Consider the following 25,083-nt stretch of genomic DNA (forward strand, 5'->3'; position numbering starts at 1 on the left):
ACATTATGTTTCGACTTTTATTATACATAACAGTTTTTTTATGGACCGCAACTATCATAGACAATAGAATGAATGTTTGACAGCTGTTTGTGAAACGGCTGTCAATAGTGTCAATGTCTGGTTAAAAATCGGTTACTTTTCGACTTTACGATCGTGTCGTGTTACGATATAACTTCATAAAAGAAAAGGACTGAAATTACTGAATTTAGTGACATATTAGCAACGATGAACAGTCCCCTTCATGTAGAAGTGGTACAGAAGAGACAAAGTCGGTCGAGTAAAGATTTCATCAAAGGCATAGTGCACTCTTATTTATCTAGTTTTGCATGCTTGACTCCCGGTGCAATCATAACCGCCAACGATTTAGAAGAGAATTTAGAGCTCAGGGAACATGTCCAGTCAATCGCTTTCTGTGATCTAGATCACGACTCCGAAATACAAATGACCAGCACGGAGCTCGTTTACCATGTCTACAAACTCGACAACTTCGGTGCCGAGACGGACACGATGACCGACACAGCCTCCGGCGATGAGCTCGCTGCCGCCGACGTGTGGGCTCTGCCCTCCGAGGAGTTCCACGGTCTCTGGGAGAGCCTCGTCTACGACTCGAAGTTAAAGGAAGACACTCTAAGGTTCGCCGAGACCGCGTTCGAGTTTGCAGACCGCGGTGTAGACTCCACCGTCGTCGGGTGCAACCGCGTGCTTCTGCTGCACGGGCCGCCCGGCACCGGCAAGACGAGCCTGTGCCGCGCGCTCGCTCAGAAGCTCGCCATCCGCCTCGGAGACCGCTTCCCGCGCGCGCGCCTGCTAGAGATCAACGCGCACGGGCTGTTCTCCAAGTGGTTCTCGGAGAGCGGCAAGCTGGTGGCGCGCCTGTTCGACCGCGTGCGCGACATCGTCGAGGACCGGCGCCTGCTCGCCTGCGTGCTCGTGGACGAGGTGGAGTCGCTGGCGCACGCGCGCCGCGCCGCGCTGGCCGGGCTCGAGCCGTCCGACTCCATCCGCGCCGTCAACGCCATCCTCACGCAGCTGGACCGGCTGCGGCGCCACCCCAACGCGCTCGTGCTCGCCACGTCCAACGTGACCGGCGCCATCGACGCCGCCTTCATCGACCGCGCCGACGTGAAGCGGCGCGTGGGGCCGCCGTCGGCGCGCGCCGCGTACGAGATCCTGCGCGGCTGCTGCGGCGAGCTGATGGCGCGCGCGGTGGTGGCGCCGCGCGAGCAGCTGTTCGCGCTGCGCGTGCTGGAGGGCTCGCGCTTCGCGGAGAGCGAGACGTCGCGCGTGAGCCTGCGGCTGTGGGCGGTGGCGCGCGAGGCGGGCGCGGCGGCGGCGTCGGCGCGCGCGCTGCGCCGGCTGCCGCTGCTGGCGCGCGCGCTGCACACGCGGGCCCCGCCGGCGCCGGCGCCCACGCTGCCGCGGTTCGTGGAGGCGCTGCACGCCGCGCTGCGCCAGCACCTGCGCGACGCCGCCGACCTGGACGACGAGCCCCCGCCCGCCGCGCTCGAGACGTAACCTTTGTGGCGCTGGATGTCGTTTATTATGCTTTGTGATACTATTCTATAGGGGAAAAGTGTAGGTTTGTAAGCTCAGATTGCTAAACTTTAGATTGATAATATCTCCTGGTTGACATTAGAATGTGTATTTAAGCGAAAATATAACAATGACAGAGAAGTCAAAAAGTATTTTTATATTATTCAATTATTACATTGTTTTAAATATGTATGAGGTTTTTCATTCGGTTGATAATCCTATAATAATATGGGTACCACTCCCAGTTTATTTGTTATTGCTTGGTAGTTGTTACTCATCAAGTAGCTGTATTATGGTTTGAATAATTTTATTGCTGGCTTTCCAAATAAACAAACGTGGACATTAAAAATAGGAGAAAATAAAAGAAATCGAGCTCGATTCAAACATTACATTTATTATTATCACAACAACGATTCACAATCGGCCGAGCGTCCGTCCATCGTCACCGGCCGATGACCCACAGCAGGTTGAGGCCGGCGGGCCCGAGGTGCAGGCGGCGCAGCGCGGGCGGCTCGCGCGCGCCGCACAGCGCCACGAACACCAGCAGGCAGTGCAGCAGGTTGTTGCGGCCCGCGCCCACCTCCACCGTCTCCTCGCCGTGCACCAGCACGAAGTGCGGCGGCGCGCGCGCGGCGCGGTGCAGGGCCAGCGCGCGCGGGCCCCGCGGCGGCGGCGCGGGCGCGGCCGACACGTGCCGCGCGCTGAACCCGCCCGCGCCGCTCGCCTCGCGCGGCAGCTGCGCGTCCAGGTACGCGGCCAGCGCGTGCAGCAGCAGCTCGGCGTCGGCCGGCCGCGCCTCGTCCCAGCCCGCGCCGCCGCCGCTCCACCTGTACGCGCTCAGGCAGCCGCCCGCCGCCAGCTCTGCGGGAGGCGTGATCGTTTCGATCGTGAAAAGGAAAAATCATCATACGAAGCGTTTCATGTCGCGGAGAGTACCTCTGTAGCGCTGCACCACGTACTGCTGGTCGGGGAAGGGCTCGAGGAAGGGCAGCAGCGGCGCCAGCGCCGGGAACGCGCCCGCCAGCTTGCGCAGCCGCTCCGTGCTCACCTGTCGAACGTGCGAGCGTTTCAGGTGCACCGAAAAGAAGGAACGAATGACGAAATATAGTTAAATGTAGATGGAGAATCAAAAGATACGTGAATAAAATGTGTCGCAGGTGTAGCACGGCAGCGTCTCACCTGCCCCATGCGCACGTCGGACAGCCCGTGCGCGGCGAAGGCGGCGTCCAGCGCGTCCAGCTCGCGCGCCACGCGCACCAGCACCGTCGCGTGCAGCCACTGCGCCGAGATCGTTCGATTTATACATTAGCAGATTTAAAAAAATGTCACGTGACACTACAGAGCGCTGGCTCACCACCCGGAGGTTGAGGTTGAACTGCGTGAGACGCTGCGGGTCCAGCTGCAGGCGCCGCCACGCCGCCGGGCCCGCGCCCGCCTCCGCGCGCTCCTCCGGCGAGCCGCCGTCTGCCGACAACGAGCGTTGTTAACCGACATCGAGTCACCGCCGCGAGGGGCGTCCGGTGTGTCGCGTGAAGCCGCACGGACCTGTCTCGACGGCCGCGAGCTGGTACACGGGCGAGGCGGCGGCGGCGGGCCCCGGCGCGCCCCAGCCCGGCTCCGCGCCCTCCGCGCGGCCTCGGTCTGCCCGGCTCCTGAAATGTATAAAGTGAGGGTCGGTCGGAAAATAAAAATCCATCACTCGAAACGTATCGTAATTATTTTTTAGATGAATGTGTATCGCAAAATAAAAGTCAAAGTCACCTGAGGTAGTCCGCGAGGGAGCGACGATCCGCGATGAACTCGTCTCGCTCGTGCCGGCCGAGCGGCGACGCCGGGCTCGAGGGCGCGCCGGCGGAGTGCGGCGTGTGCGGGGAGGGCGGCGAGGGCGGCGGCGACGAGCGCCACGCGCGCCCCGCCGACATGGACAGCGACAGCGACAGCGCCTCGGCCGCCATCTCCTCCGCCGCCGACGCGTCGGTGTCGGCGAGCGACGTGTCCGCGGCGGGCCCCGGGCGGCGGGCGGCGGCGGGCGCGGCGCGGGCGAGGCGGCGCGCGCGGGCCAGCGCGGCGGCGTGCTGCAGCAGGTTGGCGGCCGCCACGCCCGCCACGCACAGCTCCGCGTAGTGCAGCAGCGACGTGTAGCCCGCGCACTTGCCCCATCTGCTCCGCACGCATTATGCGTAAAAACCGTGCACTGACTAATGCTTTGAAAATAAAACATCTCCACCTGACCGTCCACATTTCCAATTTACAAAAATTTACCCCTATTTCCTGGGTCATCGATCACATGTGAACGGCAGGACTGATTTCACTAATACTTTCTTTGAAAGAACAAATTAAAAAATTGTGCAAAAAATTAGAAAATTAAAAAATACCATCACTAACAATTATTTCTCCTAGCGCTTTCGATAATTTAAACTTTTATAATGTAACCTTATGGTGTTTGAGATAACATAGAATGCATGCCGCAAATATCAAATATCAATAATATAATATTGTCACCCTGTGTTTTTGGTAAATAAACATTTGGAATTTGAATATCGTTGATTGCAAATTCAGGAAAATTCCACTACATCCCGACCATCTGGCAAACCTAATTGGAGCTTGGAGCCCAAGACAAAAAAGCAATGTCTATCAAGTTCTCCCAGCTCTATCCAAGGCATCAGAGACAATGTTTTCCATTGATTGTGTGTAACAAAGATTAAATGATGAAGAGAATCATTAATATTATAGATTCAGCTTAGTAAAGCATAATTATGTAAAGCAGCTTAGTAAAAATGATAGAGGAGGCTTTTACCCAAGTGGGGCCACAATCAAGAGAAATACTTAATTAATTTTAAATAAAACTGTAATAACTGTGGATTTATAAAGCTATAATAAAGCATAATTATTATTATTATTCAGTAAATTAGTAACTCAACTCAACATGGAAAGCATTGGGGGAGGCCTATGTTCAGCAGTGGACGTCCTATGGCTGAAGCTGAAATGATGATGAAATTAGTAACTTACAAATCATAGGCGAAAACAAGAAGAACCAAGCCGTTGATCGCGATCCATTTCATAGAACTAGCTCTTTTCTTATTAGCATAATTTAGGTCAATTGTTCGTCTCAAAAGTTCAGAATTTGGGCTGTAAGACCTGTAAACAATTTTAGTTGAGGTTAGGTTCACTATAATTTATGATAAATTAAATATTTTAAATAAGATATTTACATTTTGGCATCGAGAAATCACACTTAAATTGCTGAATAAAATAATTCACCGCAAACCGCTTACCGCGGTCACCGACAGAGTTATTTTATTAAATAAAATACCCGAAACCGAGCAACAACAAACATCACAAACATCAACTCATGTCAGTTGACTTTTTTTTTCATAGAAGTTTTACGGCTTTGGATCACAGCTTTGGATATAGCCAGTCATAGAGCTGAGAAGTTGGTCCATCGATCAACTGTCAGAAAAAGTTGGGGCGAAAGGAATATCCATGCATAGGGCGACTACATGGTTAAAAAAAACACGGCACACCTCTATTAAATCGTCTATGGTATGGAAGGCGCCATCTTCTTTTTTGTCTTCGTTCGTCGCCATTGTCTTGAAAGTCGATGACTTCATTCTTCATCTGCTTGTTCATTGATCAAGAAAACGGAGCTGCGTATTGCAGCTCTTGAGTTATTTAATTTTAGAGTGATTCAGTGTCCAGTCGTAACCATGGGACAAGAAATGTTTCTATCGTTAGCCCTTCTATTTTTAACCAGCGGGGCCCTCACAAATGCTCAAAGTAAGTGGATTTTATCATTCTTTAAATTCCATCATTTAATTCTTTGTTCAAGACCATCAAAATTCTATGTAACATAATAATAAAATACCTGAAATTTTCTAAGTGCTGGTGGTTGATCGATCACTTCTTGACCTGATAGACAATTTGCTGAAGGTCCCACCTAGTTTATAATTTTTTGAGGATAATCAAATTGTTCAGTAATTTAATTGTATTAGTCATTCATCCTATGTACTAAATATGACTGTTTTTGTTACTTAATCCAGGTAGAAAAAATACTGATTTGACTGGTTTTTATGAAATTTTGAGGAGCAACAAATATATTATTTAGCTTTTGCCCGCGGCTTCACCCGCGAGAAATTTAGTTTGTCACAGATCGTCATAAATTATAGCCTATTATGTTTTTCTGGGTTTTAAAGAATAATCTGTAAAGTTTCATCAAAATCTGTTCAATCCGTGAAAAAGTAACAAGTTTGAGTGTGTCACTCCGCTACTCACGCATTGTCGAATAGGTTTTTGGGGCCCTGTGTGTCCACTTGCACTGTGAGACCTCATAGTAATGTTTGCGTATATGGGTGTAAAACAATTAGTATTAACTACAGATACAGACAGGATAACAGAACATTATTCACCATTGGCATTTACATACTACGGCTTTATAACTTAAAAATAAACAGGATGGATGGATTAACACATAATTATTCTGTTTGTCTGCTCCACTGTTGACTGAGTAAACATTGCTATCTGACTAGCATGTACATTATGTGTATGGGATACTGGCATTACTAATAATTTGCTTTCTTATATGATTACACTAATGTGTGGTAATGTGAAACAATAATATTAAATTACAGTAATGGAGTCAATTAGTAAAATAGTGTTTGTTCGAAATGTTTTTTTAATTCTTTATTGAGTCCTCTAATACCCAAATTCAGATGTTCTACAATATCTTTGGCCCAATCAATCAAATGTAATATAAGAAGTTGTTTGTGAGATAAGACTGTTGTTAAGTAGGTAATAGGGACATTAAGTTCTTAATTTGTCTAGACTTAATATTTATTGTAAATAACAATATTTCTTTGCAATTCGGTAATTTAAAATTATCCATATTACACTTTGCACCACATTTACGTCGCAGCTAGCACAATCAACATGCGTCAATCAAGTTAAAAATGAGCCGGTTATACAGATAACATATTATGATTATAACCCCGTTAGAAGGTTGCATGTTTGGCATTCGGCCTTGATAAAAATAGGTAATAATTTTTCCATCAAAAACATCAACATTCTCAAAATCGCCGCTCTCGCATCTTCAACCCGGTCCCGGTGACTCGCTCGAGCCCACCCTCGACCCGCCTCGGAGCGCTCGGGGAGGCGGGGCCGAGACTGAGGGCCGCGGGCGTCCCCCGCAGGCTCCGCGGCCGAGACGCTGGTGGCGGTGCGCGCGGGCGCGCCGCTGGCCGTGGAGTGCCCGCTGCGCGTGGAGCAGCGCGCCGAGTGGCGGCTCGACGGCGGCGAGGTGCCGCGCGACATGCGGCCGGCGCCCGACGCGCCCGCGGGCGAGGGCCGCCTGCTGGCGCGCCTGCTGGCGCCCGCGGCGCGCGCGCAGCACGCCGGCGTGTACACCTGCAGCCGCGAGCGCGACGCGCGCCGCGTGCGCGTGGCCGTCGCCGGCGCCGCCCCGAGCGCGCCGCCGCCGCCGCCGCCGCCCGGCCCCGGTACCGCCCGTAGCCGTAGCCCGCGCCCCGCGCCCCGCGCCCCACGGGGGCCTCGAGTATCTTCCCAGTGACTGCTAACTTTCGCTTTTTTGGTTTCTACAGCCTGTAGTTCGCCTTGAGATTCGCGTTGTATGTATCAGTAGCTAGGAGTTGTTTAGAATCAGTACGGCGTTGTGGTTTTGGTGCGTTAAGTTCGATTCCGTTTGTGAGCCTGCGTAGAGTAGAGTGCTGCGGACGGGCCCGAGGGCGCGCGGGCGCCGCAGCGAGGGCGACCGTATTGATTGTGTTGTTGCGACGCTCGAGAAGTCGTCTCATGTCATGCACTTTCCGCATTATGACACGCCGTGCGGCCTGTAGCGTAGCGAGTAGAGAGCACATTACGTGATATGTAGTAGGTAGCTATGCGCACTTATCGTTTATCATTTGGTTTCGTTATCGTATATGTGTATAATAATATACTTTGGTTTGAAGTATGTATGTTGTAAGCAGTGGTATTTGTTACATTTAATGGTATAATAAACATCACGACATGTATCATATTGTTTCATGTCCTATTAGAAACTGTTTATTTCCAGTTTTTTTTTGTTTAGTTTAGTTACAGACTTGGGCAGAAATTCATGCATTGTTAACCTATTTATCTTTTCTTTTATAACGTAGAAAATAATATGTTGTTTGAAATATTATGTAGTATCTTTTCTTTTCATACAAATGCGTTTATCGATCGACAATATTGCTCTTGGGACTCGAGTATGTGGGTCGACCGGCTTAACATTATTCGCCATTTATTATTATCTTCCTGTTTAACGCTGCTACTATCATTGGACTAATTTGATAAATTGATGAAGAGCGCGCCAACTGACTGAATAATGCCGAATGAAATTTACACCAACACTGGGCAAGCGCGCCGGTGTTCGTGTAGTGTAGTGGTGTATGGTAGCGGTGGCCCGGCGTGCCGTGATCACGTGCCGCGTGCGTGTTGCAGGCGAGGGCGAGGCGCGCGGCTTCGCGGAGCTGGAGCCGGCCGTGGTGTACTACGACATCAACCGCAACATCACGCTCAACTGCACCTTCCCCAACGCCGACAAGACGCTCACCTACCTGTGGTCAGTATTCACTAGGCCTCCGCTGTTACATCACACCAAACATTACATTTTATCATTACAATTACTTCTGTCGTGCATTTGATAAAATACCCTGCATAATGTGCATAACATGCAATAATTTTTGATTTTGTTAGTTACTTTTAGTTGTTTAGTAGTTGGAAGGCAAACAAAATGTGTCTTAATACCAATCGAATAACTAGTTATTAACGGAACATTGTCCTCTTGAGTACCAATAGTATTTTGCCCTCGTATGTGTAATTTGACTATGCCGACAAAGTTTCAGATTACATTCAATAATTCTCTTCGACGTATAACGACTAGGACCACCCTCGATAACGGTCAACGATCCTTTTCCTTTTAGTAATTGCAATATCTGGCGAAACCATAGCACGTATTGAATTACCGATAAATCCAGTAGCCAGGCAGTAACCTAACCTTGTATTTTGCATTCATCATTACAAGTTATTACAACCAATTATTACATATGCAGGGACTGCGCTACGACTACTATAATTGTAACGAGGCCGGCCTACGCTATGTCGTTGAAGGCAATTTACTTACCTCTCGTAGGTTGGATTACATTTAAGCGTTGTTAGGAATATTTTTTATGGTATCAAGACTTAAGTTCTCTCAACTACGTGAATTATTTCACGTAAATTTTGTTTTATTTAGACTAGTAGACGCGATAACTTAATTATTTAATACGTTGTTTGTTCACGTAAAATAATCGTTATCGCGCATCAGTATCAAAACTGGAGGTCGTTACGCGAGATCCGAGACGATAAGATTGCGGCATTGACGCACCGCGCGCGCGCGCTCCGTCGCGGGCCGCGGCGTGACGTCAGAGGAGTAACGCTCCGTCGCGTGTTGCAGGAAGAAGAACGACAAGGCGATCAACGAGGTGCCCGAGCTGAAGGAGCGCTTCAAGCTGGAGGAGAACAACGCGGTGTTCTCCGTCAAGGGCCGCGCCAACGAGGACGACTACGGCAACTACTCGTGCGCGCTCGGCGGCGAGGCGCGCGCCTGGGAGCTGCGCGGCCGGCCCGTGGCGCGCCTGCCCGACAACACCAACGTCGTCGAGGGCCAGAAGCTCAAGCTGCAGTGCAAGGTCACCTCTTCGCTTTCCTCGCGTCGCACTCTTAGTCCAGTCAATGAATGCTTTAACGGTGTAGAGAGAAATCCGTGGAACACAATTTCTGACCTCGGGACTTTATTTAGACTAGTTAGGAGGTACAGACCTTCTAGAGCAGATGCCGCGAAAACTATACAAGATATAGAGAAACTTAACTATCTCACCTGATGTATTTAAATCTATTGTCATCAATTTTAAAAATATTTTACGTAATTTAACTTTTAGGTACACAATCGGTACCGGTACCGTACCGTACCATAATCGGTCGCGGGTTCGATTCCCACTTTAGGCGGTTCGATTTTATCAAGTTATTTAAAAAATAATCGGTACCGACAAATTCAAAGTCTCGAGCTCCTTAAAATAACACTACACGTGGTGGCGGTTGCAGGTGGTGGGCAAGCCGTACCCGCGCGTGACGTGGACGTACCGCCTGACCGAGGAGAGCAACGAGACGGTGCCGCTGGGCGAGGCGGAGGGCGGCGAGGGGGGCGAGGCGGCGCGCTGGCGGCTGGAGCCCAACGAGCAGGGCGTGGAGGGCGCGGCGCTGGTGCTGGAGGCGGCGGCGCGCGCGGACGCGGGCGTGTACGAGTGCCGCGCGGGCGCCGGCGCGCCCGACCACACCGTGCTGCGCGTCAAGGACATGTACGCGGCGCTGTGGCCCTTCCTGGGCATCTGCGCCGAGGTGTTCGTGCTGTGCGCCATCATCCTGGTGTACGAGAAGCGCCGCACCAAGCCCGAGCTGGACGACTCCGACACCGACAACCACGACCAGTGAGTGCTCGCGCTTCCGTCGACCCGCTCCGCTCGCCGCTCGCCGGCGACCGAGCCGTCGGCGTCGATCGGTCCCGCGCCCGGGCCCGACCGAGCGGCGGCCAGGTTTGGAGCTCTTTCTAACGATTCCGAATTCACGTTTCAGGAAGAAGTCGTAAGCGCGCGCGTCGGCGGGCGGCGGACGGCGGCCCCGCGGCGCGGTCGTCCGAAATATTCGTATTTATGTTTTTTTTTACCAAAAAGTTATGATTTATATTATATTTTTGACGAGTTCTTGACGAGATTGTGATAGTTTTCGCTGACGATGGTCCGATCGAGACGTTCGGTCCGGCCGATTAGGAAGCGCGCCTTCGAGTCCGCGCCGCTGCGGACTCGCGAAGGGAGGCGGGAGCTCCGGTGTAAGCTTATAGTTTGTCCTGGAATGTTTAGACTTAATTGCAATATTAGAATAGAACGATGTCGTCAAGAACTTGGAAATCGTTCAATTTTACAGGAATTGTGGTTGTATTTGCCAAAAGACATGTAACCGTATGCATCTATCAGAAATGTAAAAAGAGATACTGCTTACTGAAAATTATACTATTGCTTTCGTGAGAATTAAGCGTCATAAATAAGCATAGCCATTGTCAGATAGATCGATAAGTTCTCGTTTTAGTTTCAAGATTAAGTTTTTCTCTTGGCAATACTATCAACTGTTTCTGTTGTTAATGAATTTATTGTGATCGTTATAATCGATAGGATTATGTACAATTTTTAATGATATACAATTTAGTTAATTCTATCGTTATTTTCGCGTCGTATTAAGGTATAAATGAAATAGTAACGGACCGTTAAACATGTGAAAGTACTAATAAGTAGGTGCTGCAACGAGTGCTCGCGGCGGATTAATATTTACTTAATATAAAGCTATCTAACTCACCGTGTTTGTTGGAAATTAATAAATTATTATGTTAGAAATGGTTTTTCAATTTATTCAAGAACCCACCTGATCCCTATCCCTATCTATAATAATAATTACATCAAATAGCTAATAGAAAACAGTCAATATTGCAGTTTTCACTTACTAAGGCTCTTAATGCGGTGGAGACCGGAGCGGAAGTCACGTGGACAGATTAGTGTAATGTACACTAAAATTTTCATAAATTTTGTGCTTTAGAGAGTCGAGAGTATAGCTGATAATTTAGTCTTATCGTGAGCACAAAGTCCACTAATAGCAAAATTCGTTCAAATAGGTAGTTTTAAACAGATTTTGCTGGGGTAACGTTTCAAACATTACCCTGGCAATTTTTAAAGTTATACAGTACTTATTATTATTCTGTGGTTATACCGAAACCAAATACATGAATAGATAGCTTTTGTTGCTTATGCCGAGCGCGAAGCAAACACTGCCGTACCATCCTTTACTGGAACCATTTCGCCGCATTTTCGGGCCCCTATTTGAGAACCTCTAAGACCAGAACGCAGAAATTTTCGTCATCATTGCTTAAATAATTGGAAAAAGGCGTAAGCGGCAGTTTCGCCTTTATACGTAGGAGCCATCGAAATGGCGTGGCTTTGCGCAATATGTTTCAAGAAATTTAATTTAAAACACTCGTGACCGAATACGCAATTCCCATAAAACAAGAGAACATGACATAACTATGGACAATTTAAAATATTCCTTGAATAAGCTATCCTATTTATCCCACCAAAAACATTCTGTAAAAAACTAGCCAAGTCTCGATGGAGCTGCTTGTTTATCTCTAAAAAGTAATGAAATCTAGACAAAGTCGTGCCAAGTCTATGGTTCCTTACTGCGATTTCTTTATTATTATAGTTAATGTTGTGTGACTTGGCCGTTGAAGGGTACAAAACCAGGTGCTCCATGATGCCATTGCACCAATCTGTCGCCAGAACCGCTACCCATTGACGATGGAAAATTGTCACTTGGAAAACGTTGATTNCATGTAATTATTTTAATTGTTATCATGTGCTATATCAATAATAAATCAGTTAGAAAAAGTCGTTTAATGTACCGTTTTACGTTTTAACGCAAATACGCCCATATACTGTGCTCGAGATTTAGTTAGGTCTTTTAACATAATGTGTCATATTTTTAAAAAATATAAATAACTTGAAAAAATCGAATTGCCTAAGGCGGGAATTGAACCCACGATGCCTTAGGCAGTTCGATTTTTTCAAGTTATTTAAAATTTTCAAATTAGTTTGAGATGCGACTCTTAACGCTAAAAATTAAATAACTATATAATGTGTCATAATTTATAAATAAAACAATTTGCTAAATATTTTCATGGCTTTATTTAAGATTTGGATTATAAAAAATATATGTTTATGTAAGCAACTACTCGTATAGATTGACGAATCGTATGATTGGGCTTTATACGTGGCGTAGTTTTGCACATACGCCTATTTGCCTAAAATTTTATTTTGTATCTAATGGAAAAAAAAAATTTTTTTCTTACTGATGTTATAGATTAGAGCAAAGTGAAATCATTGCTTAAATAATTGGAAAAAGGCGTAAGCGGCAGTTTCGCCCTTATACGTAGGAGCCATCGATAACTAACTTCTTATGAGTGGAGTTAGTTAACCCCTGTTATACCCATTTGGAGGTGAAGTTTTGTAAAATCCATTCTTAGCGGATGTCTACACCGTATAAGGAACATACCTGCCAAATGTTAAGTTTGTAGGTGTTAACCTAGGCGCAGAACACTGATTTTAGTCGGCTGATAATTTAGTGAAAGTGCGTTACATTACACCGATTTGGCATCAGCCGATTTTTCATTCAAATTTATATCGGGCACAACAGACTATCAGCCAACTGAAAATCGGTGGTCTGCGCCTAGGCTTATAGTTTCTAAGATATAGATATGACACATACTAATATTGTTTCCCTCCATACTATTTTGGCATACTTTTAACTTTTTAAGTTGTTGCTTTGTTAGGGACCAGGTTTGGCTAGCATATGTGAGGCAGGGTAGTAGGTATACAGGCATCAAATACTTTCCTTTTGTGGAACATCTTTAGGTTCCCGTTTTTCATTACCTCTGCTAGTGACCAGTATCTCTTTAGAATTAGCAGGGCCATTATGGCCACAAATGGCTAGAAACAGATAAGCATGGAGATCATTGGAGGAGGCCTATGTCCAAGGACAAACTGGAGATGAGTGCTGCTAAATTGTAAAATAAAATGGTTAATTAATGTTGTAAAATAATTATTAATATTGTAATATTATTAATATTGTTTCCAGGGGGCATGCAAGCAGCAGGCGCCGTGGTGGCGGCCGCGGCCGCGCCGCCCGCACCGCCCGCGCCCGCGCCGCCGCCTCAAAACAAAGAGTTCAACACGGCTTCTTTGTGCAAGTATGTACATACGACAGCACATCAGGTTACCCATTTTGTGTTGCAAATTCGCCCTTATTACAACTGCACAAGAACCTGCAGAGGTTACCTTGACCATGCTGTCGTCTGTACAAATATTATTATGAGTACTGCTTTATCTTTGTAATCTTCTCTTGTAAACATTGTAACTAAACTTTAAAGCTGCTATTGGGGTTGACCCCATCAGGGCATAGCTGGTTTGAACCAGCAATGCCCTGATTAAACTATTCTGGATTTAAATATCCAAGATAAATATCGCTCGTATTCACAAATGGTGCTTGCTTAAGTGAAGCAGCGAATCGAACGCATAGCATTGAATAGACCTCTGTGATTGGATCACGCGCACTGTGAGATCTCATAGTAATGTTTGTGAATATGGGCGTAAGTATCAGCATAATGGATGTATAACATATAATTTGAGCTTAGACAAGGATTAGTAAAAGTAACTTTTTCTTTCTCCTCATTTCAGATTTGGCCAAGAGACAGTTCAAGATATTGTAAGCAGAACCCAAGATGTCTTCCAAACCTTGAAAGCCATTCAAGTAAGTTCAGAAATTGATACCTTTTAATTGCCTCTAGTGGTTTATACATTAAGTGTTGCTAGAAAGTTTCAAAACACTGTAAAAGTGTTACGCTAGTACATTCGGCTAGTGTGTAATAATATAAATAACAACAATCAATGTTCAGTTAAAAAAAAATGTTCATTTAAATTTTTAGCCACCCAATGGGACTCAGCACGGTGAAAATGCTAGCAATGATAAAAAAGCCAAGATGCAGGAACAGCTACGTACTATCAGGCTTCTATTCAAGCGGTTACGACTTATTTACGAGAAGTGTAATGAGACTTGCCAGGTAAGAAAATGTTACTTTCTAATTTACGTATTATGTATTATGTTAACTGTATTATGTTAACATTGATATCAATGAAGTGATACAATGTCTCTTAACACTTATAACCTGGGCGTCTGTAAGATTTCGATAGAAAACTATTTCCTGAACAACATTCCTGTTAAAATCTTGATAGAAGCTGCCCTTTCATCATCATCATCATCATTTCAGCCATAGGACGTCCACTGCTGAATATAGGCCTCCCCCAATGCTTTCCATGTTGATCGATTGGTAGCGGCTTGCGTCCAGCGCTTCCCTGCTACCTTTACGATGTCGTCGGTCCACCTTGTAGGTGGACGTCTCACGCTGCGTTTTCCGGTACGCGGTCTCCATTCCAGAACCTTGCTGCCCCATCGGCCGTCAGTTCTGCGTACTATGTGCCCTGCCCATTGCCACTTCAGCTTGCTAATCCGTCGGGCTATGTCAGCGACTTTAGTTCGTTTACGGATCTCCTTATTTCTGATTCGATCTCGCAAAGAAACACCGAGCATAGCCCTCTCCATAGCACGCTGTGCAACTTTGAGCCTCTGTATAAGGCCTATAGTGAGAGGCCACGTTTCCGAGCCATAAGTTATCACTGGTAACACACATTGGTTGTAGACTTTCGTCTTCAGGCACTGCGGTATTTTGGACGAAAAGATGTTGCGTAGTTTCCCGAACGCTGCCCTTTATATTTGTTTAATATCTTTCCTATGCTATGGAGCTAATCAACTTGTGTACTTCAGGGAATGGAGTATACTCACATGGAAAGTCTGATACCATTGAAAGATGAAGCTGAAAACAAAACTCTGGATGAGAGGAGGAACACCGAATCCTACAGGCTCGCGCTGGAAGAAAACAGAGAGCTGACTGAGCAGGTAAAATAAAATACCTTTTTTGTACACACCGAATTAGGCTTGGTTCACACAGCGATAATCGGGCGGTTGCTGGGCAGTTCTCGTACATTTGCATCAAACCGTTACGGCATGGTTACCACTTCAGGACCTCGCCAATGAAGACTACGTGTCGTGTCTGAATCAGGCCTTAGTTCTGCATCTTTCGGTAATTTGATACCTCAAACAATTTTCAGAGTATCGACACATTCATGTTCAGTTCTATCGATGGTTGTATGTTCTATAATACTTCATTGATTGTTTTGTAATTATCAAGGATAGGTTGTAGATACTATTGAATTTGCTTCCATTTTTGATAAACTTTCAAAAGCCAATGATAGGTTGTGGTTACGAATTTCGTGAATTACAAATTCGTGAATCGTATAATTGTGTACGATCTTTCGTTAAAAAGTGATAGATTTGCCTAGCTTAGGGCTAGATTAATAAATTGGTGGCAATGCAGGTCATGATTGTATTATACCTATTAATGTCGGAGAGTTGTGTGAAAGTTTATTATCAAAATGCAACTTTTCAGGTGGTGCTGAAGAATAAACAGTTAAAAGAAGTGATAACTAATCTACGGACAATAATATGGGAGATCAATGTAATGTTGACTATGCGAAGATCGTAAATTAGTGATAGTGTTATATTTAGTGACATTTTATGATAAAACTTGAAGTCATCTGGCAATTTTTGTTGCCTTTTTTCTAAAATGGCGGCTCTGCATGTCAATATCAGTGGTTTAATAACATTGTTTTATTATTTATTTTCCCTATAAATCTGTAATCTTTGTCTACGTTAATTAAAAATCTTATGTTCCATTCATCATCCACTTTCTGTTGTTAACGTGAATAGGTATTATTTGTAAATAAACTTTAATATTAAGAGTATATTCGTGTAGTTTTTTTTATTACTCCTCGGATAATATAGAGCTATTATTATTTTATACAATTTACATACAAATTCTTCACAAAAGATTCATGATCATTTTAGTTTTCAAAGAAGATTAGTTATGGTTGGAAATGATTGTTATTGTTATTAGCCAGATTTAATCATACTAGTTTGCATCTAGGACCTTGAATGTAGGTGAATAGATCATTTATTAGCATTATCTAAGGTTGGGTTCAAATAAATACACACACATTATTATAAATAAATTATTTACTTAAACATATTACGTAAACGGTCTTTAAAGTTTTGTTAAATAAATAAGCTTCAAAACTCTAAGAGTATTGTGTAGTAAAGCGAAATGGCAAGCTCTTTCGTTGAGTATTTGTGAACTATCTCCAAATCTACTTAGCAATACGATTTACGTATTTTCGGATCTGTCTGGTACACTCGCACGTGCTAGTATTTTAATACGAGTGAGAGGGATGAATAGACAAGAAAATACGGACATAGTTTGCAGAGTAGACCCCTGAGACGGATTAGCCGCTTAATTCAAGCTCGTTGACGTACCGAGTCAATCACTTAGTACAGTACAATAACTTCTTATTTGGAAGAAGAAGAACCTATAACTCGCGCAGTTATGAATGGGTCGCGACTGATATACATAAAGGTGTCTAAGAAAATAGTGCAGTATTTCTGTACATGCATATTTTTGCTATACGTAGACATTTAACTTGTAGAAAGTCAAAATTTATATAACTGTCGATTTTTTATATACCCTGTAAAATTCAAGTATATTCAAGACGCATTAAGAAATACGCGGGTTGTACAAGTACATAAAAGATCAAGAAAGCACTCAAACAAACTCCTTGCCTGAATCAAGCGGCTACACCGTCTCTTAACACTATCTTATCAATAAGTACAGTAACATTACAAGTAAGGTACGATCTATCTACGTTCAACAGGTTTTGGGACATCTGCAGTCGCCTTCTTTTTCTTCTCTAGGATTTTCTTCTCGTATGGGCGACGGTCGATGATGTCTGATGGTTCTGGGATGTCCTGGGATTTCTCTGGCTGTGGGTCTTCGTTGCTGGGTTCTTCTGGAGCTGGTTGGTCGCCTTGGGGTTGCTCAGGGATCTCTGGGGAGGCCTCCAGCTGTTTGCCGGCGCTACGCCCAGCGGGTAAAGCGTGGAAGGCCTCAGCTAGATCAGGGTTTATTTCTTCAAGAGGAGTGTCTCCAGCTCTGATGTAGACCGGCACGTAGCCTGGCACTGGCGGAAGGAACTGCCATTTCGGTCGGGCTTCTGTAAGAGAAAGAAATTATTGAATATTAGGAGTGGGAACATTAGATGACTTTGTACGAATAGTTTGCATATGAGACAATTAAAATCTTGGATTTGGACTTATTGGACTCGTAAGTCTAGTGTGAATTGTGGTTTGAAGTAATTGTGGTCAGTTAAGATGAAGGTCTCAGGAGTTCAGGACCGGTCGTTGTGAAAATCCATAAGGGAGCCCTTTAACAGCAGTGGACGTCTTGGTTGAAGAGAAAAAGGTCAGTGGCTAAAGGTCGCGCCAATTTATTAATTGCAATTGTCTGTAATAACAGGACTACTATTTTCTTTTATCTCCCTACTTTCAAGCTTTATTCTTTTCCTATAATGGAGTCAGGGCCATTAGATTAACTGTATGAAGTTCAAAATAGCCAGTATTATCGCATTTGAACTCCTATCTGGGACCAGTTAATTTAATTGCCGGTTTATCTTACGTCGCCAGACCAGCATAGTTGCTTGCAATTTTCTCATCTATGCGACAGAAAAAGGCGACCCCTCCGATAGAAGTTTCCATTGCAATCTGACCATTATGTGTAGTGTGTTAAGGTCACAACGGGCTCGTGTATAGATAAGTGAGGCGTTCGCTCCATGCGGATGGTGCATGCGCAAACGCATCATAAATTTGCTAATGCCTAGATAATGGATAGGCCCGGTCGGCTGTAAAGTTTTCCTAGTCAGGTCGTTAAACTTATTCTGGATGGTTATACTCCCGGCTAGTCGTACAGGTTACCGTGATTGCGTGCCAAGAGGAGAGACAGTTCATTATAATAGTCTGTACCTATGTATGACATAATTGACATAACGAGTTAGGATTCAAAGTGAGCTACCTGCTAATTCGAAGATCCGCTTGTTTTCATCCTTCATCACTATTGAATAAATACTATCTTATCCTGCTAACATTTTGTAAATGTCATAATAAGTTTAGATTAGGTCCTGAACGGATTTTAATAAAATATTACCGTATTATTACAAAAAGTTATACTTAGATCTGAGTTTAAAGGCGGTTAAGTATCGGATGAAAATTAAAAAAAATTGCACCTGAGCACGCGCTTGATGTCTCGGGTGTTTGGTTTGTTAAAAGACTTGTTTTTGTTTTAAGTATGTTAGATGATTAACATCTATCATTTAATAACTTAATCTTATTTTCGTGCAAGTCTACAAAATAATACTGATTGACATTACGTGCAGTCGAAGATAAGGAACATTACAGCTTGGAGTCATTGCTTTTTTAAAAGTAATTAAGATATTAATTTACAAGATAATGAAGGTGGACGAAGGCTGTAAAAACTTAATAAAAGTTTATCTAGACAAGTAGGTAATTACTTACAATGCATACGAAATTGAGATATGCATCTTTACGTTTTTCTTTAATTTTAATTTGTATGATAATTTTAATACGTATAATGATGAAACAGATTGGTATTTAAAGTAGATTACCTACGTGATTTGATCTATTTATTTCAAAGAATATAGTCTTTATATTTTTGAGTTTACTTACTTGTGGGTCGGCTTTACATTGGTATAGTTTTTGTGATCATTTTAATATGTCTACGCGTGACTCTACATAAGTATTGTGAGGTCAACGTTCTCGCGATTGTTTGCTGTTCGCAAATAATTATGATACTAACGAATCTTTTTGTGTTTTTATTCAACCATTTTGTAGGAATTGAACCAACGTATTTATATTTACTTACAATAAATTTGCGTACCCAACAAAAGCACATACGGACAACGCTTTCGCCTAACGGTCACCATCCACTTGAAGGCTAACTTTTTGCTTGTCAAAATGCTAACTGTACCTGAACCTCATCTTGCAACTGACTTTGAACTCACATGCACACCGAATAGGTGCCACAATGGATTGGGCGCTAGAGGCATCATCTCCGTCGGTCGTTAATTTTATCGTCGCCCTAGATTGATGACCGAATGTCGGCGAAACGGTATTTTATTATCGATGCGAGACTGCAGTTAGACTGTTTACCCGACTTTAGAAAATGAAATAATATACATAACATGTTAGACATATTGGGCAGGTGAAATCTGGTTAGCGTTTACCTATCAGACTAAAATAGCAGACAGTAACTTTCGGTTTCGATTTCAATTAAGTAACAATCGATGTCAATTAATTCAACCCGCATGTAACTTCCAGATTTCACCCAATTTACTACTTTTAAGAAAGTTTTGTCATCTATTACGGGACTATTCCCGAGGTGGGAATTACAATTTGAAAGGTGGGTCTTTCCCACCGCTGCAACTCCTAGCTGTGTAGCCAGGATCTACAGCTTGACTGCCAATAAAAACCCAACCAGTGAAGGTGAAGTTTGTCCCGGGGGAAAGTTTAACTGTCATTGGACCCGCTATGAAATTAATCATTGTCATTTGTAATCTACATATTTGAAAAAAATAAACAAATACACCTGAACAAGAGACTTATTTGCCTGAGCCTCATTACCATAAAAGGCAGCCCAGTACAGCAATGTAACCATGTTAATTATTTTCATTTTTGCGGTCATTAAATTCTAAAAGAAAGAAGGAAAAAATGATTCCAATAAAGTTTTCCTGACGAAGTTTCTTATCATTTCTGCATAATTATAATATTAACTTTGAGTAGGTACATGCATTGTAGATAATATTTCTTCATTGAACGAATAAGACTAATAATTTATTACTATCTCAATGCTATCAGTACGTTCAATGGACCAAAAATAGCGGGTGTAAGTACGCAGTTATGGACTTATGTTTAAGTGGACATGATCTCCGTAACCGGGTTATCAGTTGCGGAAAATTGGCTTATGTTAATGAGCTAATAAAAATATTTTCAGTGGAATAACCACATATAGAACTTAGAATAATTAAATACACTATACCGCAATGAAAAAGGTAGTTAGAAAATCTTCTTATCTACATAAGTACCTGACCTACCTTTATGAAAGAAAAGCCAGGTCAGGTAGGTACTTATGAAGATAACAAGATTTTGAAATACTGGAAAAACTACCCTACTAGTTAGTACTATAGTTAAACAATGGCAAGCAAACCTTTGTTTACTCGAACTCTACCACAGTCGTTTTCAGTTTATTATCCCCAATTATGTGTTAAACTACCCTCATTGCTTTAAGAGAGTTACCAATTTGTAGAGTCGCGTTTAGCGATTGTTATGATGTTGTTGCCGTTTTCTAAAACAGCAAGTTCTTTATATCTTTAATGAAATAAGAAGGAACTTTTTGAATATTAATGAAATAGGTTTTTCAGTTTTATTGAGAGATAAACCATACCTATAGTTATTTTCATGTTTTTCTTAAAAGTTTGGGTTAAGTAGTCACACTTTTTAAATATTTTGTCGCGTCTGATGAAACTTTCCTGCCATTTTTCTCAGTCAACGTTTATCTAGAATTTCTGGTATTTGACCAAGCAGAGCTAGAGTCTAGATCTCTGATTACGCGAAAATGATGGCAAGACCAGTCTGCTGTGAATACTAAATTCCCTGGAAAGTAGGACACTATTTCACTAGGTAAATTAAAACTAGTCTGCAATCTACATAAATGGGAATATCTAGTAACGCGGTACATTCTAGAAAATGTGTTTTCTGCATTTGGAACTTCCGTTAGACACCTGTTTTTAAGAGCTGGTATGAACTTTCCTGCAATGCATCAGCTATTTTATTAATGAGAAACTATCGGAATATGTAAGTTTTTTGCGTGTTGGTAAATAAATATGCGATAAAATTATAATTAACTAGTTGTGTATTTAATAATTATAGGTAAATGAAAACACCACAGGAAAGCACTATAAATTATGTTTATTTATGTTAATTAGGTATCTTTAATAGCGCAAACAATGTTTTTTATTTTCTCTTATGAAGTTTTCGTTTATAATATTATAAATAATATCGAAATTACACTTACGATTTTGAAGAATGAGATGTCAATCGATTAGTAATATAGTATTCGGGTGACCTAGACTACATTTTATTTTATACGAGAAACATTTGCTTTTTTTAGATTCCATTAAGGCGAATTAAAACTCTTATCGTAGAGTCACATTGGTAAGGTAATAATTCAATTCAAATGCAGTTTTCAATTCATGAATGTCAACAACAGAAAGTCTAGATTAAAACAATGGATATTATGTTGTCAATCAAGAATAAAAACTGCTCATTATACGAGATTTTAAAGACGTTATTATATTGAAACTAGAAAAAGTCTTCAACAAAACTTAGTAAAAAAAAATGGCTATGTAAGAAAAATATACAAATTAGCAAACATATCAAATTACCATTTTCTACAGTTTTCATTTTGAGCTTTAAGCTGTGAATTGTAATTTTGGTGTCTTTTGGGTTAATTAAATACATATTATGTAGATATTGCTTAATGCATCTTTAAAAAAGGTTAACCATAGCAGTGGACTGTGAATAAATTCTAAACCGAGCATCCGTTTATAGATCGTAAACTTCATGTCATTTATCATGTTTTCTCTCTTTTTCTTTAGAACTAAGAAAAAGAGGGACGTCGAGGAAGTCATTGTCCTGTCCAGTGGTGTATAACCTAACTCGAGCCTGCCGGTCGATCGTGTTTGTTTTTGCATTATTATAAAATTCCATTAAAACGAACCCTCTCTACCAAAGACATCGCTGTGAACGCTGCACATTGACGCTCCGCTATTACTCAGTAACAATTCGTACCAATTTGACCAGTAATGGTGACTCCATAAGCATTTCCTCCGAAACGTACCTGGTCCGTGGTTAGGCCAATTAACTTTTTGTACAGCCTCGCGTATCAGAATGAATCTTAAGGTCCGTAAGTTTTAGTTATGTTACTTTTCCCAGAAATGATGATATCATCGAATCTTTTCCTTTCAATATCTACAGATTTTTTATTATAGAAGACCTCTAATATACAACCTTTGCAAAAAGCTGCACGTTCGTAACTATGACTAATTCTAAATTGATTAATTGTTTCCCGATTAGGTACAAACTTATAAGTTGAATAAGTTTTTATGATTAATAGCTTAATACTAAGTGTGAGTAAATTGATACTCACTGTTATTAATAAGCTATAGAATATTTTTAAAGATGAAATATTTGAAACAACGAATTGAGTTGTTAAACTTTATGCGGTATAGGCCTAAACAAATGCTTGGAAATTATTAAGTATCAAGATCAAACTTAAACTTATGAAAGCTCTATGCTATATAGGCGTATCATGTTTTGAAGTACCTAGGTAATTTTATTCGTTTCTAATGAATGTTTATGTGTTTAATTGTGAATATTCCAGTCTCTAAAAGATCATTTAAATATGAGTAACAATAGTTTTTCCAAGAACTTTGTTACAAGAAGATATAAACATACTCTTACGTGAGCCGATGATTTCACGATATGAAATGCAGATGCATTTGCGTTGCAGTATTTATTTAGGTACTGCTTTTATTGCGGACCTAAAGATTTCTATCAAGGCACGATGCGGGAAGCGTCTGCTCACGACTCCTCCGTGACTTACTTGTAACGCGATAGTTATTAGTGCTAATTATCGTGTCAACAAGTTTTTGTTTTAACACTTAAAATATTGCGTTATTCGCAGAGCTTTTTGTCTTGAGGAAGCGGGCACTTTGTTATGGCTACAGTTTAATGGCTTCTTCAATCACGATTTGCAAAAAAAATGCTTAAAGTCGTTTCATAGCGATCGATTATTATTCATAGAGTTAATAAGTATCGCAAATTATAATCGGTTAAAATAACCCGTTCGGGCATTGGAAATAAATGCGTTAAGAATTAAGATACTTATATCGCATAGGGGATAAGAGATCTAAACTTTTGTAGCACCCATTCGAAATTTGTGAAATGGAATAAAAGAAACGATCTGAAAAAGTACCTATAGTAAGTACCTTGACTTATTATAACTTAGAAAGAACTTTTTGGCTTCCGTGCCAAGAAGGGCGTTTGAGGAAAAGTTGTTACAATTCTTGTAATCAGATAATAATACCGTGAAGCTTTTGTCGGTTATTTTTAAAATTATTTGGCAAAATTACAATTTAATTAAGATATGGGTACTAAATATTAAACTACAAATTAATAAAAAAATATACTCACCAATGACAACACAGTACAAAGCACACAGTATAACGATTGACTTGTACATTTTCAGTCCAGTTAATTAATTGTAATAATTATAATTGCAATCCGTGGGGCACTGGCGCGGGCGGCGAGCGCGGGCTGTCGAGTGATGCGCGGGCGCTCGGAACCGGATTAAAAATGTTAGGCCGCACTCACTGCGGGACGGTTCAACTACTCCCGATGGATATAGCGAGTCAAGTACTTACCTACTGGATTCAGGGTTGGCACCAGGAAACTGGCCAGCACAACGGACCTTAGAATTAAGTTTTTTATTTTTTTTTGTTTTTCAAGCTGGATTTAGCAATTAAAGTCAAACCTACTTACTGGATTTGGGTTGGGGTTGACACTTGGAACTGGCCAGCAGAACAGCCCTTAGATTTAGAAGAAAGTATTTTGTTGTTGTTTTGTTTTAAATACAAATAGCAAGTCAAGAATCTACTAGATTCAGGGATCTACATCAATGGAGCTATGGCATAGGTTGACGGTTGAGATTGCCTAGTTGATGGAGATTCCCGATTGTAAACAAAACAAAATTTCACATTTGTGAACGATCGATAGTTTTTTTTAATGTTATGTTAATTTTTTAAAATATTTTTATTAGGAATAGGTATTTACAATAAACTTTTGCTGAATATTTTTTAACTTTTTTTTTGTGTTTTTGATTTCTGTCAGTGTATTGTTAAATAGAGTACACCTATCCAACTTCTTCTATTCTAAAGATTTTGGATTTATTGGACATAACCTATTTTTTTACTTATTTCTATCTGTCTGTATTATAAAGTCTATATTCTAGCTTAATAATATCTTGTAAAGCTTAGGAAATTTCTCTTTGGACTGCCCCAAATTACCCAAATGGACCTCCACCTATGTTCAGCAGGGGATGTCCTATGGCTGAAAGGATGATGATGATCGTCTAAAATTGTGCTAATTTTAATTAACTTTATTGATTGGTTTTAATGGTATCTATCATGGCGAAAAGTGTTGCGGTGTGGTGGGAAAAAGGCCCAATTAACTAAACTAAACCTACAACCTAACCTAATAATATTTTATTTTTGGCACAATATACGTTTTCCAATCCTTATAGTGTTTTGCAATGTTTTGTCTTGAGAACTACGTCTCATTTCTTGACCCTTGCAATTGACATTATGTTTCTCTGAAAACAATGTCTGTGATAACAGCAGATAAGAAATATTTCCTAGAGAATCCAATACCTACATTCGGTTTACTTATTACTTTATTAGTTTCTTGCGCTTTCTTATCAAACGCGAGAAGTTGCCCCAGAGTGGTAGGGCAAAGTTTATAAGACTAAATAAATAAATAAATAAAAAAGACTTGAATTGCCCTAAAGAAGTCGTTTAACGAAATCAGGCCCCTAATGATATATTTTTTTTTATAGATACTTATGACGATTATTCTTTAGGTATACATAAAATAAGTTCACTATGTTATAGGTACTGGGACGTGTAAAAGTGCTTTTTATAATCCTACTTTCAAAAATAAAATGAGTTTTTTGAGTTTAATTTGATTGAGTTGAGGTTGAGTTTCAAAGTTAAAGAATCCATTCTCGAGTATACTAATACATCACATTGC

The 25,083-nt window shown here is 42.1% G+C and overlaps 5 protein-coding genes across 5 annotated transcripts; 3 read left to right on the top strand and 2 right to left on the bottom strand.

Annotated features, from left to right (window-relative positions):
* The first annotated feature begins 104 nt into the window (after positions 1 to 104).
* On the top strand, positions 105 to 1,650 carry pch2 (pachytene checkpoint 2 protein). Its single transcript, XM_028319341.1, has one exon. The coding sequence runs from the start codon at positions 226 to 228 to the stop codon at positions 1,513 to 1,515; it is 1,290 nt and encodes a 429-aa protein (XP_028175142.1). The 5' UTR covers positions 105 to 225; the 3' UTR covers positions 1,516 to 1,650.
* Positions 1,651 to 1,906: 256 nt separating this feature from the next.
* On the bottom strand, positions 1,907 to 4,903 carry LOC114363593 (transmembrane protein 209). Its single transcript, XM_028319361.1, has 8 exons — positions 4,746 to 4,903; positions 4,543 to 4,671; positions 3,295 to 3,693; positions 3,079 to 3,185; positions 2,888 to 2,997; positions 2,713 to 2,811; positions 2,470 to 2,581; positions 1,907 to 2,394 (listed from the first exon to the last, which is right to left on the bottom strand). Coding segments are annotated over exons 1-8 (1,377 nt in total). The 5' UTR covers positions 4,748 to 4,903; the 3' UTR covers positions 1,907 to 1,975.
* Positions 4,904 to 5,046: 143 nt separating this feature from the next.
* Bsg (immunoglobulin domain-containing protein Bsg) lies at positions 5,047 to 10,988 on the top strand. Its single transcript, XM_028319362.1, has 5 exons — positions 5,047 to 5,310; positions 8,008 to 8,128; positions 9,002 to 9,236; positions 9,649 to 10,031; positions 10,177 to 10,988. Exons 1-5 carry the CDS (start codon positions 5,241 to 5,243, stop codon positions 10,187 to 10,189), a joined length of 822 nt encoding a protein of 273 aa, XP_028175163.1. The 5' UTR covers positions 5,047 to 5,240; the 3' UTR covers positions 10,190 to 10,988.
* LOC114363564 (Mediator complex subunit 30) lies at positions 10,336 to 16,058 on the top strand. Its single transcript, XM_028319321.1, has 6 exons — positions 10,336 to 10,429; positions 13,279 to 13,390; positions 13,878 to 13,950; positions 14,126 to 14,260; positions 15,022 to 15,153; positions 15,704 to 16,058. Exons 1-6 carry the CDS (start codon positions 10,336 to 10,338, stop codon positions 15,797 to 15,799), a joined length of 642 nt encoding a protein of 213 aa, XP_028175122.1. The 3' UTR covers positions 15,800 to 16,058.
* A 434-nt stretch (positions 16,059 to 16,492) lies between these two features.
* Positions 16,493 to 23,667, bottom strand: LOC114363595 (uncharacterized). Its single transcript, XM_028319365.1, has 2 exons — positions 23,470 to 23,667; positions 16,493 to 17,360 (listed from the first exon to the last, which is right to left on the bottom strand). Exons 1-2 carry the CDS (start codon positions 23,516 to 23,518, stop codon positions 17,005 to 17,007), a joined length of 405 nt encoding a protein of 134 aa, XP_028175166.1. The 5' UTR covers positions 23,519 to 23,667; the 3' UTR covers positions 16,493 to 17,004.
* Positions 23,668 to 25,083: the final 1,416 nt, after the last annotated feature.

The sequence above is a fragment of the Ostrinia furnacalis genome, unplaced genomic scaffold (genome assembly GCF_004193835.3).
Source record: "Ostrinia furnacalis isolate ACB-3 unplaced genomic scaffold, ASM419383v2 OfSCF7173, whole genome shotgun sequence".
Classification (NCBI taxonomy): domain Eukaryota; kingdom Metazoa; phylum Arthropoda; class Insecta; order Lepidoptera; family Crambidae; genus Ostrinia; species Ostrinia furnacalis.

Coding starts and splice junctions, on each gene's coding strand:
- pch2 (XM_028319341.1), top strand. CDS start 226: ATGAACAGTCCCCTTCATGTAGAAGTGGTACAGAAGAGACAAAGTCGG.
- LOC114363593 (XM_028319361.1), bottom strand. Junction 3,186..3,294: donor TCCCTCGCGGACTACCTCAG/GTGACTTTGACT, acceptor TATACATTTCAG/GAGCCGGGCAGACCGAGGCC. Junction 2,395..2,469: donor CGTGGTGCAGCGCTACAGAG/GTACTCTCCGCG, acceptor CGCCTCCCGCAG/AGCTGGCGGCGGGCGGCTGC.
- Bsg (XM_028319362.1), top strand. CDS start 5,241: ATGGGACAAGAAATGTTTCTATCGTTAGCCCTTCTATTTTTAACCAGC. Junction 5,311..8,007: donor GGCCCTCACAAATGCTCAAA/GTAAGTGGATTT, acceptor TGCGTGTTGCAG/GCGAGGGCGAGGCGCGCGGC. Junction 8,129..9,001: donor AAGACGCTCACCTACCTGTG/GTCAGTATTCAC, acceptor CGCGTGTTGCAG/GAAGAAGAACGACAAGGCGA.
- LOC114363564 (XM_028319321.1), top strand. CDS start 10,336: ATGGTCCGATCGAGACGTTCGGTCCGGCCGATTAGGAAGCGCGCCTTC. Junction 14,261..15,021: donor AGTGTAATGAGACTTGCCAG/GTAAGAAAATGT, acceptor TGTGTACTTCAG/GGAATGGAGTATACTCACAT. Junction 15,154..15,703: donor ACAGAGAGCTGACTGAGCAG/GTAAAATAAAAT, acceptor GCAACTTTTCAG/GTGGTGCTGAAGAATAAACA.
- LOC114363595 (XM_028319365.1), bottom strand. CDS start 23,518: ATGTACAAGTCAATCGTTATACTGTGTGCTTTGTACTGTGTTGTCATT. Junction 17,361..23,469: donor TTTGTACTGTGTTGTCATTG/GTGAGTATATTT, acceptor TTTCTCTTACAG/AAGCCCGACCGAAATGGCAG.